Below are 13,954 nucleotides of genomic sequence, written 5' to 3'. Positions count from 1 at the left end.
TGTAGCAAAGAAGATGAAGAAGCGTGGCAGAAGCAGGGATTAGAGAGACAGCGTCCAAATCTCATAGGATCTGAAGGCCTTAGGAAGAAGACTGTACTTTTTTCTAAGTATGATGGGAAGTCTTTAGAGACTATAATCAGGAAACCAGATGATCTAATTCACATTTCTATAAACCGCTTTGGTTGTGTCATGGACAGCGAACACTGTCTCAGACTTTATTTTTTCCCTATACCTCTGTCATAATATGGAGAGTTGCCTTGGAAACTAAACTCAAGAAGTCATCTTAATGCTTCCAGGCTAGGTTGTCATCTTAGGCAAGGAAAGGCTGGAAGCAGTTACAGGTGCTTAAGGTGGACCCTGGAGGAGGAGAAGACTCTAGGGCTCAAGGTCATGGATGAAGGTGCCTGCAACTTGCCTCTATGCCAAATATTGGGCTATGCTCTTTAGCCAACCAGCCTTAATCAAATCCTACTAAGAACCTTCCAGTGATAATCAACTAGATGACACCACCCTTCCATAGACAATTGACTACAATTGGCCTTTTACTACAGAAGTCAGCTAACCCTGCCCTCCTTCCACAAAGGCTGGAGACTTTCAGGACTTTCTAACTAGCCATTGCATTCACTCTACTTTCTATGCAAAAGTAGGAAAGTGGTAAAGAAAGGGAACTAGGGTTCCAGAAGGAATGGTGGGGAAACAGGGGGCCAGCAAACCCAGGGTGTGGCAGCAGGATAATACCTCTCTGAATACTTCGTTTTAGCTTGTTACACAGATCCACGCGGGGGTTATCAACAGACTCCTCTACAGATCCTGGGCTTTGTTCTGGAGAAGAAAGGCCTCTGCTCAGATCCAACGGCACTTTACCAGCATGAGGCGGTGGGGACGCAGCTGGGCTGTGGGTGGTGGTGGGGCTGCTGGACGCCGAGGAGGTGGTCAGATCCAGTGCACCTATCCTTGAGTTCAAGGGAGAAGTCAAGGACAGCTTTCTGGCCCTCACTGGGGAGGACGTCCTGGAGACAGCCAGTGGAGGTGGGGAAGAGAATTTGCGACACAGGCGTGGGGATTTGCCTTCCACCAAGTGTTCACCTCTGTTGTTCTGGCTGGTAGCAAAAAACAGTTCCAATGACCTAAAAGTAAGAGCAAAAGCTATTAACAGATTGTGGCCGAATGAAAAATTAGTCTCCCGATGTCATTCAAGACATGCTCCCTACATTAAAAGGCCATGCTATCATAGAACTTCTGTGGCTGGATTCCTTTATTTAAATGTGGGGTGTATACCCTACACTTGCCAAAAGAACACACTTTTTAGGCTTTGTCTAACCCCTTGCTACTAAACTGTGTCCAAAGACAAGTAACACGGGCATTGGGCTCCACTCCAGATTTACTGAATCAGAGACTGCAATTTAACAAGGCCCCCAGGTGATGCTTCTGCATATTAAAATGTGAAAAGCACAGTTGCTTTTTCTTTTTTTAAAAAAAAAGAAAGGTAGAAAGAAAAGCTCCAAACAATAGCTTTATCTTGGCAAAGGCCACTTGGAAACTTAAACTGCTTCCCTTGGGAACTGTGACCTCCCCTCACTCTCTTCTACTGGGGGTTGGGGGGTCTGGTAAGCTCAAAGGCCAGTCAGGACCCTGCAGAGTGGGCTGTCCATCAGCACAGAGACCCAGGGACCAGGTGGGGCATACTTTCATCTCAGACTAACCCCAGGCCTACCTGACGGGGATGGAGGTGAAAGGCCTCTTATATATGTCAGAAAGCTTCCCCAGCACCACGGCTGCCGTCGTGAAAATCCGATAGGTGTGCAGAAAGGTGTTGAGGAAATCAATGCTAAGAAAACGCAGGTCTGTCAGTCTCTCCAAGAGACGCTCCACGCTGGCGTACCGGATCTGTGGCACTTTGCAGGAGTTGAGGGTTTTACTGAAGCAAATGTCAGTGTCATCCTTGTGAAGCCGGGCATCAGACCTACGCACAAGGCAGGAAAGTCAGGACAAAACCAGAGCATAGCTGCCCCTCAGCCCCTGAGCATTTCAGGGTCTGTAAATGCACACTCGTGTCCAGGCTTCCCCTGGCATTTGATAAAAGATGTGCTAGGACATATCACATGCAACAAAGCAGGGCCACAAAAATATCAACCAAGCCATTATAATTTAGGAAGGTCAAAATTAATTGTGGAGACAGGAATCGTTCATTCCACTCTGTGGATTCCTTCTCCAGGGGAGGAGAAATAATTTTCCCTCTACACTCCTGCGTTCTTAGCTGAGTCTCTGTGATAAAAGATGAACAAGAGAAAAATAAACAAGCTTATTAACATGCATACCTCACGTATCCCTGGGAGATAACCAGGAGAAAATGAGAAACTCAAAAAGCTGGCTTAGAACTCAGACTTAAATGCCATCTTAATAGGGAAGGGGCGGGGTGTTGTGTATAGGCTTCTCAGGGGAGAGTAAAAGATTTTTAGGGAAGCTGAATGGACCCTTAGAATAGATGGAAGGTATCAGAATAAATGGAAGATATCAGAATAGATGGAAGGTATTAGAATAGCTGGAAGGTTTGTGACAGTTAGCCTGGGTGTGATATTGACATCTAGTCTCTCCTGTGATAACTGTCAATCTTCCGTGGTTGGCGAAATTCCTGGGAAGACTTATGACAACTGAGTTCCTTTTTGAGAATCTGTCTTTAGGCAGATAAGAAGAGTTCAGAAAAACCCTCTCTGCATTTTCTGTTTTTCAAGTGTCTGTAGTTCAACGTAATCAACATGCCAAAGTGGCCTGTGTTAGGGTGGCATACTCCACTTTCACATCTTTCTCTGGTTCAATCCTGTTTTATTAGGAAATTAACGCCAAAGTCCTATTTAGGAGGAGCAGGGCTTATACCCTCAAATCAGAATATCAGAAGTGTGATTAAAAAGTAAGGGTAACATTCTCTCCACAGAAGGGTAGGGAGGAGGGGAAGACCCAGACAGCACTGCTATTATCTGTGGTTATTTCTTTTTCTCACTTGTAATTTTGTACATCTGTGCTTCCCCCCCCCCAAATTTTTCTTGATTAAACTACTAGATATTATATTATTAGGTATTTTTTTCCTCTGGAAACAGCTCTTTGATCAGCTCTACTGTTTTTCTATATTTTAAGGTATTAATTTCCATTCTTAGTTATTTTATTCCTACATTTTCCTACAGTTGATTTTTGTCATTCTTTTTCTAACTCCTTAATCCATTTCATTCTTTTTGGCCGATTAATGCATCGAAGGCTGTTCATTATTCTGAGTACATTTTAAACCATCAATTGTGTAAAACGTTGTGTTTTCCTTATGTTTTCAACACTCTGCAGTGTTAAAAAGTGTCTTCCTAAAAAAATAATGGATGTAATATAGTCAGTGAACTCTTCTAAAGATTCCCCTTGCACAGTCCCCGCCTGCCCACCTGCAACACTGGGTTTCTCTCATTCCATAAAACCACCATCTGGCTGCTCCTCAACCTGTCACCCGGAGGCCCTTGTCCTGGAAGCCTGCAGCAGTCTTTGCAGGTGGACAGCAAACTCAGGGGAAGGTTCACACAGCAGCCCTCAGGATCCTTGGGTGTGCTCGGAGCCCTCAGCCCGTGGTGCACCTTTGTTAGAAAGGTCAAGAAGCCAGAACCGGGGCTAAGTTCATAAGACGAAAAGCGTGGAAGCTGAGGCTGAATTCAAGTGAGGCTCAAAGAAATGCACACCTTTGCGAGGACTGCCCGTAGCCTTCACATTCCCATCTGAGACCCCGTGTCTACCTTCACGGCAGCATCTCAGAAACAGGCGATCAATGAAGTGCTGGATTTTATCATTTCATTAAAGGGTACACTACGGGCCAGTGAGGTTCAGTGAGACAGTCGCTTGCTAAGAATCAGCTGGCTTGTTGTGCGTGTCCCTAATTAGCTCTTGCAGTACTTGGGAGGGATTTTAAATTATATATTTATTTTCTTTGGGATAAAAAGAAATCAACAGCTTCTTTAGCTTGCTCTTGGAAACATTTCACCCTAAAGTAAACTCAAGGCAGGGGGGAAGACTTCATCTGAGGGCCTGAAAGAGCATTTTAAATGAGTAGCTTACTTCTGATGAGAACTAAGGGCAGCCTGTTCATTCTACTCACATCGCTGATCTCGAAAATACAGAAGAGCATCGAGTAAGGTTCTTGAAAATAGAATGGTTCTTCCTTGTTCTTCATATGTAGCTATCCACCAACTTTACTTTTCTGGTTCTTAATCTCCCTCCCTTGATAAAAGACTTCAGAAACTTCTTTAATTCAGTCAGTCTAGAGGATGGCTAATCAAGGTGATCACTTTTTCTCTCACCATTTTCCCATCTAAAATCTCCATTTTCTTAGAAATGGCATGTCTAAGTAATGCCATTAAGCTAGGAAAAATTTTTTCTTTTAACCTCTAAGTTGAGGTCAACTATTATGAAAACAAAGCAAGCCTCAGCCTACATACATAAAGTATAAAACACACTTAAAGGAATATAATCACCAAATAAATATCATGATTTTGTATTCTAATGGTAGTTTTGCACTTGACATTTCTGACAATAATTACTTTAATCAAATACTAGGAGGAAAAAATATATTGTAGCCAACATGAAATTAAAACTAATTACACACTGCCTCTCAAAATTATGATTACAGTTTCATTTTAACTAAAGAAAAAAATTAAATATTATGAAATTATTTAATTTTCTTTTATTACACTGAAAGAGATTTTACTTTATTTCCTAAGGGACCCTCAAGAAGATATAATGCGTTACTTAAGCCTCCTATGATAATAACAACTCCTTTTAGGTAAACATTTTAAAAAAACAATCTTGAAACATCAAACCCAAATCACCTATTGTAATTAGTAAGTTTTAAAAGTGAGTCCCTGCAAAGTAATGCCATTAAGATAGAATAAATTTTTTTCTTTTACCTCTGCAAAACGTCTTTTTTTTTTTTTTTTTTTTTTTGCATGTAGCCAGAGAGATGTGCTGGGAGGCAAGAACACAGAATTTAGGGAATAACAGGACTACGGAGGAGACTATCAGAAGGAACAGAGATTGCAAAATCATCTTTTTCTCTGATTGAAGAGAACCAGGCTCAGTGAGCCAGGGGAAAATGGAAGGAAGAAAGATACAAGATACATGAAACTCTGTCTTGGGAACACACCTCGTGGAGAATAGATGGGCATCCAAATATGTGTGACTTCATTAGGAAGTCCTTACAGCCTCAGATACAGGTTTCTATTCTCTAGCGAGTGGTTCCAGCTCATAACAGTGACCTCTCTGTCACCCCAAATGCAGGGAAGTCTTGGTCTATACAGGAGGCAGTTACAAATGAAACTGGAAATGGGCATTAGTCAAACTCCCAGCACAGAGGACAGAAGATGCATTGAGGTGCCAGTCATAACTGAGGCAGGCAGAAAACTAAAGTTTTTAAATGTATTAATTTTTAAAGTGAACAAAGTGTGTGTAGAGTAGGCGTGCAGCTGCCCTGAGGTTCAGGAGCTTATTAAGTTGGCTACCAAGTCCAACTTACATATTCTCATTCTAGAGCATACTGGAATTTCAAGGCTGTCTAACCTTCAAGAAAGTACTTTTTAAAAATGGATAAAAATAATATATATTATTTTGTGAAATATTCAAATAAGTCCCATCACTTCATGGCAAACAGATAATGGAAACAGTAAGAGACTTTATTTTTCTGGGCTCCAAACTCACTGCAGATGGTGACTGCAGGCATAAAATTAAAAGATGCTTGCTCCTTGGTGGAAAAGCTATGACCAACCTAGACAGCATATTAAAAAGCAGAGACATTACTTTCCCACCAAAGGTCTGTACAGTCAAAGCTATGGTTTTTCCAGTAGTCATGTAAGGATGTGAGGGTTGGACCACAGAGAAAGCTGAGCACTGAAGAATGGATGCTTTTGAACTGTGGTGTTGGAGAAGACTCTTGAGAGTCCCCTGGACTGCAAGGAGATCAAACTGGTCAATCCTAAAGAAAATCAACCCTGAATATTCATCGGAAGGACTGGTGCTGAAGCCAAAACTCCAATACTTTGGCCACCTGATGCAAAGAACTGACTCATTGGAAAAGACCCTGATTTGGGGAAAGATTGAAGGTGGGAGGGGAAGGGGACAACAGAGGATGAGATGGTTGGATGGCATCACTGACGATGGACATGAGTCTGAGCAAGCTCCGGGAGCTGGTGATGGACAGGGAGGCCTGGCGTGCTGCAGTCCATGGGGTTGCAAAAAGTCAGACACAACTGAGCAACTGAAGTGAAATGTACTGAACTCTGGCAGAAAACTAATGAGAAAACTAGCCTGGTGATGTGAACTTAAAAATTAAGTCATAATTTGAAAACTTTGACTTAATATTCCATACTTGGTTTTAATTTTATTATATTTTAAACTGATCTTTTCTTTTTACCTACCTTTAAAAAAATACACTAATTTATTTATTTATTGTTGGCTTCATTGTGTCTTGGTTGCAGCACATAAAATCTTCATTGCAGCACACAGGTGCTCTCTAGTTGTGGTGTGTGGAATTAATTGCCCCATGGCATGTGGTATCTTAGATCCCTCACCAGGGATCGAACCTGAGTCCCCTGAATTGGAAAGTGGATTTCTAAGTCCCTGATCTGTTGTTTCTTTTTTAAACTATACTTAAAAACCTAGGAAACTTAAGGCTAAAGGAATCTCTGCATGAGAGTCTTAAAATGACCCCTGTTATTGTTCAGTCACTCAGTTGTGTCCAACTCTTTGTGACACCACGGGCTACAGCAAGCCAGGTTTCCCTGTCCTTCACCATCTCCTGGAGCTTGCCCAAACTCATGTCCATTGAGTCGGTGATGCCATCCAACCACCTCATCCTATTGCCCCCTTCTCCTCCTACTCTCAATCTTCCCCAGTATCAGGGTATTTTCCAATGAGTTGACTCTTCACATCAGGTAGCCAAAGTACTGGAGCTCCAGGATCAGTCTTTCTAATGAATACTCAACATTGATTTCCTTTAGGATTGACTTGTTTGATCTCCTTGCAGTCCCAGAGACTCTCAAGACTCTTCCCCAACACCACAGTTCAAAAGCATCAATTCAGTTTTTCTATGGTCCAACTCTCATATCCATACATGACTACTGGAAAAAACCATAGCTTTGACTATATGGACCTTTGTCAGAAAAGTAATGTCTCTGCATTTTAATATACTGTCTAGGTTTTTCATAGCTCTTCTTCTATAAAAAGAAAGAAAAAAGTGACCCTGTTCAAAATATTTTAAAACTTGACTAGCAATTTAAAATAGTATCATCCTTTTACATATTTTCTATAGTAACTGTGGCACTAGTATAATATACGCTGCCTTCATCTGATACAATAATTAACAAGTTTTAAAGTTTGTACCATTGGGATGATGCTAATTACAAAAAATACCTATCATTGTATCTACAATGAAAGTACCTATCAATTGTACCTATCAATACCTGCAATGAAGAGAAAAGTTGATGCTGCTTTTTGTCTTAGCTACGACCTAAAAAAATCCACATAAAAGGCATGGAAGACAAACATTTTCTTAGCTTCATGTAACTTTCTGGAAAGATATAACAGGACTATTTTTAAAAATACATTTTATTCTTAGAATTTGGACTGCAAATAACCAAGAAAATGAGAGTAGGGAATAATTTGGTCAGCTTGAAAATCCTTCCAAAGCAATTTTTGAATTTGGAAACAAGAAAGTATATAAAGACAAAAGTACTAATGAAGAGAGTTATGGCACATGGTTATTGATATAATTTCTCACTTCAAATAAAACTACAGTTTCCTTAGTGATAACACTAAATTATTGGATTTGCTTTCTTAACAAAACACATGGACAGCAGGATGGAAGCCCCCAGCAATAGCCTCTGGGGCAAATCCATACACAGGCTATTTATAGATGGTACCATAGAAAAGCCAGTTAATTTATGTTGAGTGTCTTCAAAATATCAATGTGTCTCTACAACCAAATCTAACTAATATGATTTATACTCACTGAGAAGACTGCAAAAGAATCTGCCAAACTTTTGTCCACCCTCTGACACATTTGCTATCACAACTTTATACACTGAACTTAAAATTTTTTATAGGTTTTTTGTACTGAGGAAGGCATTCTGAATAGTATGAAAAACTATATTTCTATGCTGTGAGTCAATAAACTATGAATCTGAAAAACCATTACAATAGTCTTATTATTTATAATGGCATATTATGAATTATCACATTACTGCTGAATGTATTCACAGTATGAAGCTGAATCCAAGTGAAGCAATATTTTATTCAGGGTTTTACATTCTTCACCAATTTGATCCTGATTAAAATGTCAGAGAAAGGATTATCACACTTACTTAATCATATGTGGCACAGTAACTTTGGAATTTTCTTCAAACACTATAGTCATTAAACCATTACACCGTATGTTGTCCACGCACTGTGAAATTAAAAAATAGACGGTTACAACCCACATGAAAACCTAGGCGGAATATGTATTCCTAGAATTATTTACAGTCCTAAAAACAATTCAGTTTCTCATCTGGGCACATAAGCACGCAAGCATGGGTGTGCACACATGTGTAAACACTCACATACATGCACACACATTAAACACTGAAGGGAGGGAAACATTAAACACTGAAGAACAGATTCAATATCCAAATACCCAAACTGTGCACCTAGCAAATGCCCAAGGGTAGATATAAGGGCTACATCTTCCTGGAACGTGTTCCCCAAGGATTCTGAGCACAATGTCACATCGGCACAATCCTCTGGCAGTCACAACTCTACTTGAGGAGTTTATACCCCTAGTGACCACCTCTGCAATATTCCTTCTCTACCACAGGGCGTGGTATGGGGCAGGCAGAGAGGAAATGGTGGCTTCCCTGGATGGGATTCATCTTCTCTCTCACTAGTAAGCTCTGTGCGTGCTTTTTTTGTATTTTTTTGCCAACAAATCCCCACATTTTACTAGTTTCTCAAGCAGCTTCTATTGGCAATGTGTTGGTTTGGTGAGGATGAACTGTATGATTTCTCCTGTTTCTGACATAAAGCCCTGTTCATCTCCTCTCTTTTCTCTCTAAGAAGAAAACTCAGAACTTTGCTAATTTTCTCTGCCTTCTTTATTTACATCTATGCCTAATCAATTCAAAATTTCCCTTTGCAATTACTTTGGGTTAGAGAAGTATTTTGAATTATACATATTCCCTTTAAACGAAACAGAAAATGAAAAAAAATCTAAACAGTTTTTAAAATCAGAAATTACTTTTAGTTACTAGGATGCCACGTACTACTTAATGATTATAATTAAATGGTGTGAGGAAAATTGATTGCCAAGTGATTTCACACAGCTCCTGAACTCAGGGTTTATCCTAAACCCCAATGTCTAATTAAAGAATGAATATGCATATAAAAAACTTTGGATTAACAGCATGCCCTGACTGTTGATTCCCCTATTTAGCATATCAGCCATTTTCATACTTAATGTTCCTTAAAAATTTGTTTCCTCAAATCTTATGCCATTATTTCAATGACGATGTATAACAGATCTCAACTTCTGGGAATAAAGCAGAATATTTTAAAGTTCCTCTTTCTTTAAGAAACTCATTTCTTTAAACATCTGGAATTTTTAATTATCTTCTTATATGAATAATTGTGGTTATCTAACTACAAATTAGATGATATGTGCTTATACGTGAGTTTATACTATATCTTACTCCCCTAGGTGGATTACAAAAATACATATGGTAAGACAAAGTCAAGGTAAGTAAGAAAATCAGAGAGGATTTGGATAAAGGGTGAAAAATAATAAGATGAAACCTGGAACCAATCAACCGCATATACTTTATGTTGAGAAGTTCCAAACACTTGCTTTACATGGTCCTCAAAATTAGCTGAGCCATGGGGCAGCCAACTCAAAGGAAGCCATACAATCAACTACAAAATTCATGGCTTAACAGAACCTCAATTCATCCTACTCTCTGCCCAAAGGAAAATTATCTCATGGGTCTAATAAAGAAAACATTGAATAATGTCCTGAACATTACTGTCCTCAACAACTTCCTTTTAAAGTAATTACAGTTTTGTTTTTTATCAAATTGTGTCTTATAAACTTCCTCAACATTGGTTGAAGAGTACAATTTCAAACTAACCACTCTGTGGTGAGTCCCAAAGGATGGGTCCTGCCTTTTCTCATCTGATTTCAAGCACTAATTTCATACTCTGCAGAAAGGGTATGTATGGGCTGCTCCTCTTTAGGTGTAAATAAATGCTGCTTCTCCCATCAGCTTTGAGTAGCAGGAAGTTAGACATGGTACTTTTCCCAAAGCTCTGAAACTGCACTGTCCTAAATTACTGCCCAGTTGTATGAAGTCAGTGTTTCCACCAGAGAGCCAAGCTACCAGTAGGAGGGGAATCCTGTTAGGCCTCAAAATGGCCAAACGACCTCAAAGGGAGAGCTCTGAGTCAGGGCCAGGTGAAAAGAGACACCTATGACTCCATTCATTTCTAAGCATGAGCATACAGCGGAAAGCGAGGAGGTGAGTCTGGCTGGTGTGAGCATCTATAATGGAAGAGACAGTAAGAAAGAGGAAGTCAGCTGGAGTCAGCAATCTCGAATCTGGATTATATCCAGCAGGCAGATGGGAAGCCACTACAAGTTTCTAAGTGGTCTTGTTCAAGTTTAAATAGCTACAGCTGGGGGAATTCACTGAATGGCAAGATGATCAGGATGACATTCTGAGTCACAAATGAAATGATTCATGCCTCCACTGAGGCAGATCATAGGAATGAAGAGGAACGGATGGAGATAAATATTTTGAAGAAAGCAATAATAGAAATTGATGAGTTACTGAATAAAACCAAGAGAAAAAAAGCACGGCAACATTAAAAAATGACTATCACTATTAGGCCATTTTAAATTGGAAAATGCAAATATATTTAAAAGCAATAAACATGCCCAATGTCTTTTGAGTGACACAGAAATTAACCAAAACTAGTCTACCTTTTGGATTCTCATGAGCACCAAGAAGATGTATGGATTATATGGCATTAGAGAAGGCAATGGCACCCCACTGCAATACTCTTGCCTGGAAAATCCCATGGACGGAGAAGCCTGGTAGGCTGCAGTCCATGGGGTCGTGAAGAGTTGGACACAACTGAGCGACTTCACTTTCACTTTTCACTTTCATGCATTGGAGAAGGAAATGGCAACCCACTCCAGTGTTCTTCCCTGGAGAATCCCAGGGACAGGGGAGCCTGGTGGGCTGCCGTCTATGGGGTCATACAGAGTCGGACACAACTGAAGCGACTCAGGAGCAGCAGCAGCAGCAGGGATTTTATTACATGAGGGTCTCATGTCTGCATTTATTAAGTATGTACCTATGTGACAGATATTGGGCTAAATGCTGGGAGATGAGGGCAGGGAGCAGCAGAGAAAGAATATATAAAAGAGTTTCAAAGATGAGTAAGGTAAACCACTTTAAATTCATTTTCCTAATTCCAATGGGAAAATGATTTAGCAGTATCCCCATTCTTATGAAACTACAAGCGAGATTTGGGGGCATGGGGACATAAGTTGCATACAGACAGGGAGAGGAAGCAGGGGTTAAGTGACATTTCTAGCTACTCCTTAGACTTTTCATTCTCAGCTTTTCTGAGCAGAATGAAGATGTTACCTGGGTAACCAACACAGGAAGTGGGAGGACAGAGATGGTGTTTGGTGAGAATTGCGGAAAGTAAACAGGGTTCCTTCCATTTCCTCTAACAGTCTAAGCAACAGCATAGTTATCAGACAACAGCCTTAGGATGTCTCAGGGCTATAGATTTTTTGTTTAGATATTCCATTTGGTTCTTTGAAAGTTAAGTCTGGATCCTTTTACATAGTGATCTTTTCTTTCCTTTCTTCTTCCTTCCCTCCTTTCCTTCCATACTTTATTTTAAACCTTCTTTTAAACCTGTCTTTTCTAAGTTATCACTCTATTAGATGAAGTTCCAGCAGTGCTAATTATACCGCTTACTGAGTCTTCTGACTCTCATTCATGATAGATCAGTTACTCAAAAGATTTGTAATTTTTTATTTTGAGCACATTGTCATGAGCCCTGAACTGTTAAAGTGTTGCTAATGCAGTGACTTTGTGTTTGCTTCTACCAAGCATTCTTGGGTTAGCAACAGTCCAAAAATTGTTTCTGCATTAATTTCTCAGTTTGGAATTTTCACACCATGTGAATATTGTGAATCTGAATTTCAAATCCATAGGCCAGAAATGCGTTTGTTTTTCTCAAAGGAGATTTTAAAAAATTCAGAACCCAAGACAAAGACAGACTTCTTTATGATCCCAAGCCAAATGGGTATTTTTGTTTTTGAGTTCTTATTTCACACATGGACCGCCTTCCAACGCTCAGGCTTTAAACAGAAATCTCAGCTCCTTTAAGGGGCCCAAGGCTAACCCTACTCCTTTAGTTAATACCCCTCAGGCATGGAACCAATAAACAGACTTAAGTCATTCTCAAGTCTCTGTCTTCAGTTTACATGCTGTTTGCTCTGACTTTAAATCTCCCTGTTATTTCTGGCAACTTGAGATTTCCTTTTATATTTATAAATATCATCAATGAATTAAATTTTTTATTATACTGATTTTATGTATTAAATATTTCTGATTTTGTAACCAGAGGGGATCTAAATCAGTGCAGTCCTCCACACTGCCAGAATTGAACTTGAGATAAATGTTTTAGATCCAAAAGAGAAGATTTATGTGACCACTTTTGAACATCTTATTATCCAGTGTCAGATCTCATTTCGTAAATCTTTCTGATTCATTAAATTATTTTCAATAGGAAGAAAAAGAAATTTTTACTTATACTCAAGTCTCAGAAGGAAACATACATGCAGTCTGAACCAGAGATCAAAAGACCATATAATAAAAAATCACATTTAACTGTACAAAAAGGTCTTTGATAACCGATACATCTATCTGTGGGATGGATGATACACACACACATATACACGTATGTTGCTGTTGATTAGTAGCTAAGTTTTGCGACCCCATGGACTGTAGCTGGCCAGGCTCCTCTGTCTCTAGGATTTCCCAGGCAAGAATATTGAAATGGGTTGCCATTTCCTTTTCTAAGGGATCTTCCCAACCCAAGGAGTGAACCCGCGTCTCCTGCATTAGCAGGCGAATTCTTTACCACTGAGCCACCAGGAAAGCCCATACACACATATACATACATGTATATATAAAATATATTGTGGTATATTTATACAGAGGCTCCACAGACCAGGTTCGGTGACAACACGATTTTGAACAAACAGGACTCCTAGGAGCTCTGGGTTTACCAATTCTACTTCAACCACAATATTTTGCTTTTATCTCACTTCCATTTGGCATTTTCACTACTGCTACACTGAAGAAAGAGTTCTCTTCCAGAAAGAAAGTTAAACTACAATAGAACTTTTATTTATGAATGTGTGTATGAATATATTAATATTTATATTGGAAGCCATCATATATATTCATGATCATATAAGCACATATCTTGTGTTGGGGAGAAGAGATTGAGCCCTGGGAAAATGAATCCAATTCACTCAATTAAAAGAGAAAGACATGAAAATAGCCAGGGTGTCATATAACTCTAAGGACACAATTTATGTGAATTACTATAAACCTTAAAATCAGTAAGATAACAAAAGCAGATTCCTAGATCATGGCTATTCTAGTTCAGTTTGTGATGACTATGACCGGGGGGTAGAGGACTGGGAATATGCATATAAAAATTTTTTTTATTGGAGAATAATTGCTTTATAATATCGTGCTGGTTTCTGCCATACCTCAACATGAGTCAGCCACAGGTATACACATGTCCTCCCCCTCCTGAATCCCTGTCCCATGTCCCACCCCCTCCTGCTGCTCTAGATTGTCACAGAGCACTG

General features: G+C 39.6%; 1 protein-coding gene across 4 annotated transcripts in view; it reads right to left on the bottom strand.

The window, feature by feature from the left end:
• RASGRF2 (Ras protein specific guanine nucleotide releasing factor 2) overlaps positions 1 to 13,954 on the bottom strand; it is a 248,364-nt gene that overhangs the window by 108,883 nt on the left and 125,527 nt on the right. For all 4 annotated transcript variants that reach the window (XM_065919065.1, XM_065919066.1, XM_065919068.1 and 1 more), the window contains 3 exons: positions 8,379 to 8,461; positions 1,715 to 1,963; positions 739 to 1,127 (listed from right to left, as the gene is read on the bottom strand). In XM_065919065.1, the coding sequence (XP_065775137.1) occupies positions 739 to 1,127; positions 1,715 to 1,963; positions 8,379 to 8,461 (721 nt within the window). The remainder of the gene's footprint in view (positions 1 to 738; positions 1,128 to 1,714; positions 1,964 to 8,378; positions 8,462 to 13,954) is intronic.

The sequence above is a fragment of the Muntiacus reevesi genome, chromosome 1 (assembly GCF_963930625.1).
Source record: "Muntiacus reevesi chromosome 1, mMunRee1.1, whole genome shotgun sequence".
NCBI lineage: Eukaryota > Metazoa > Chordata > Mammalia > Artiodactyla > Cervidae > Muntiacus > Muntiacus reevesi.
This window is presented reverse-complemented; position numbering and strand designations above follow the sequence as displayed.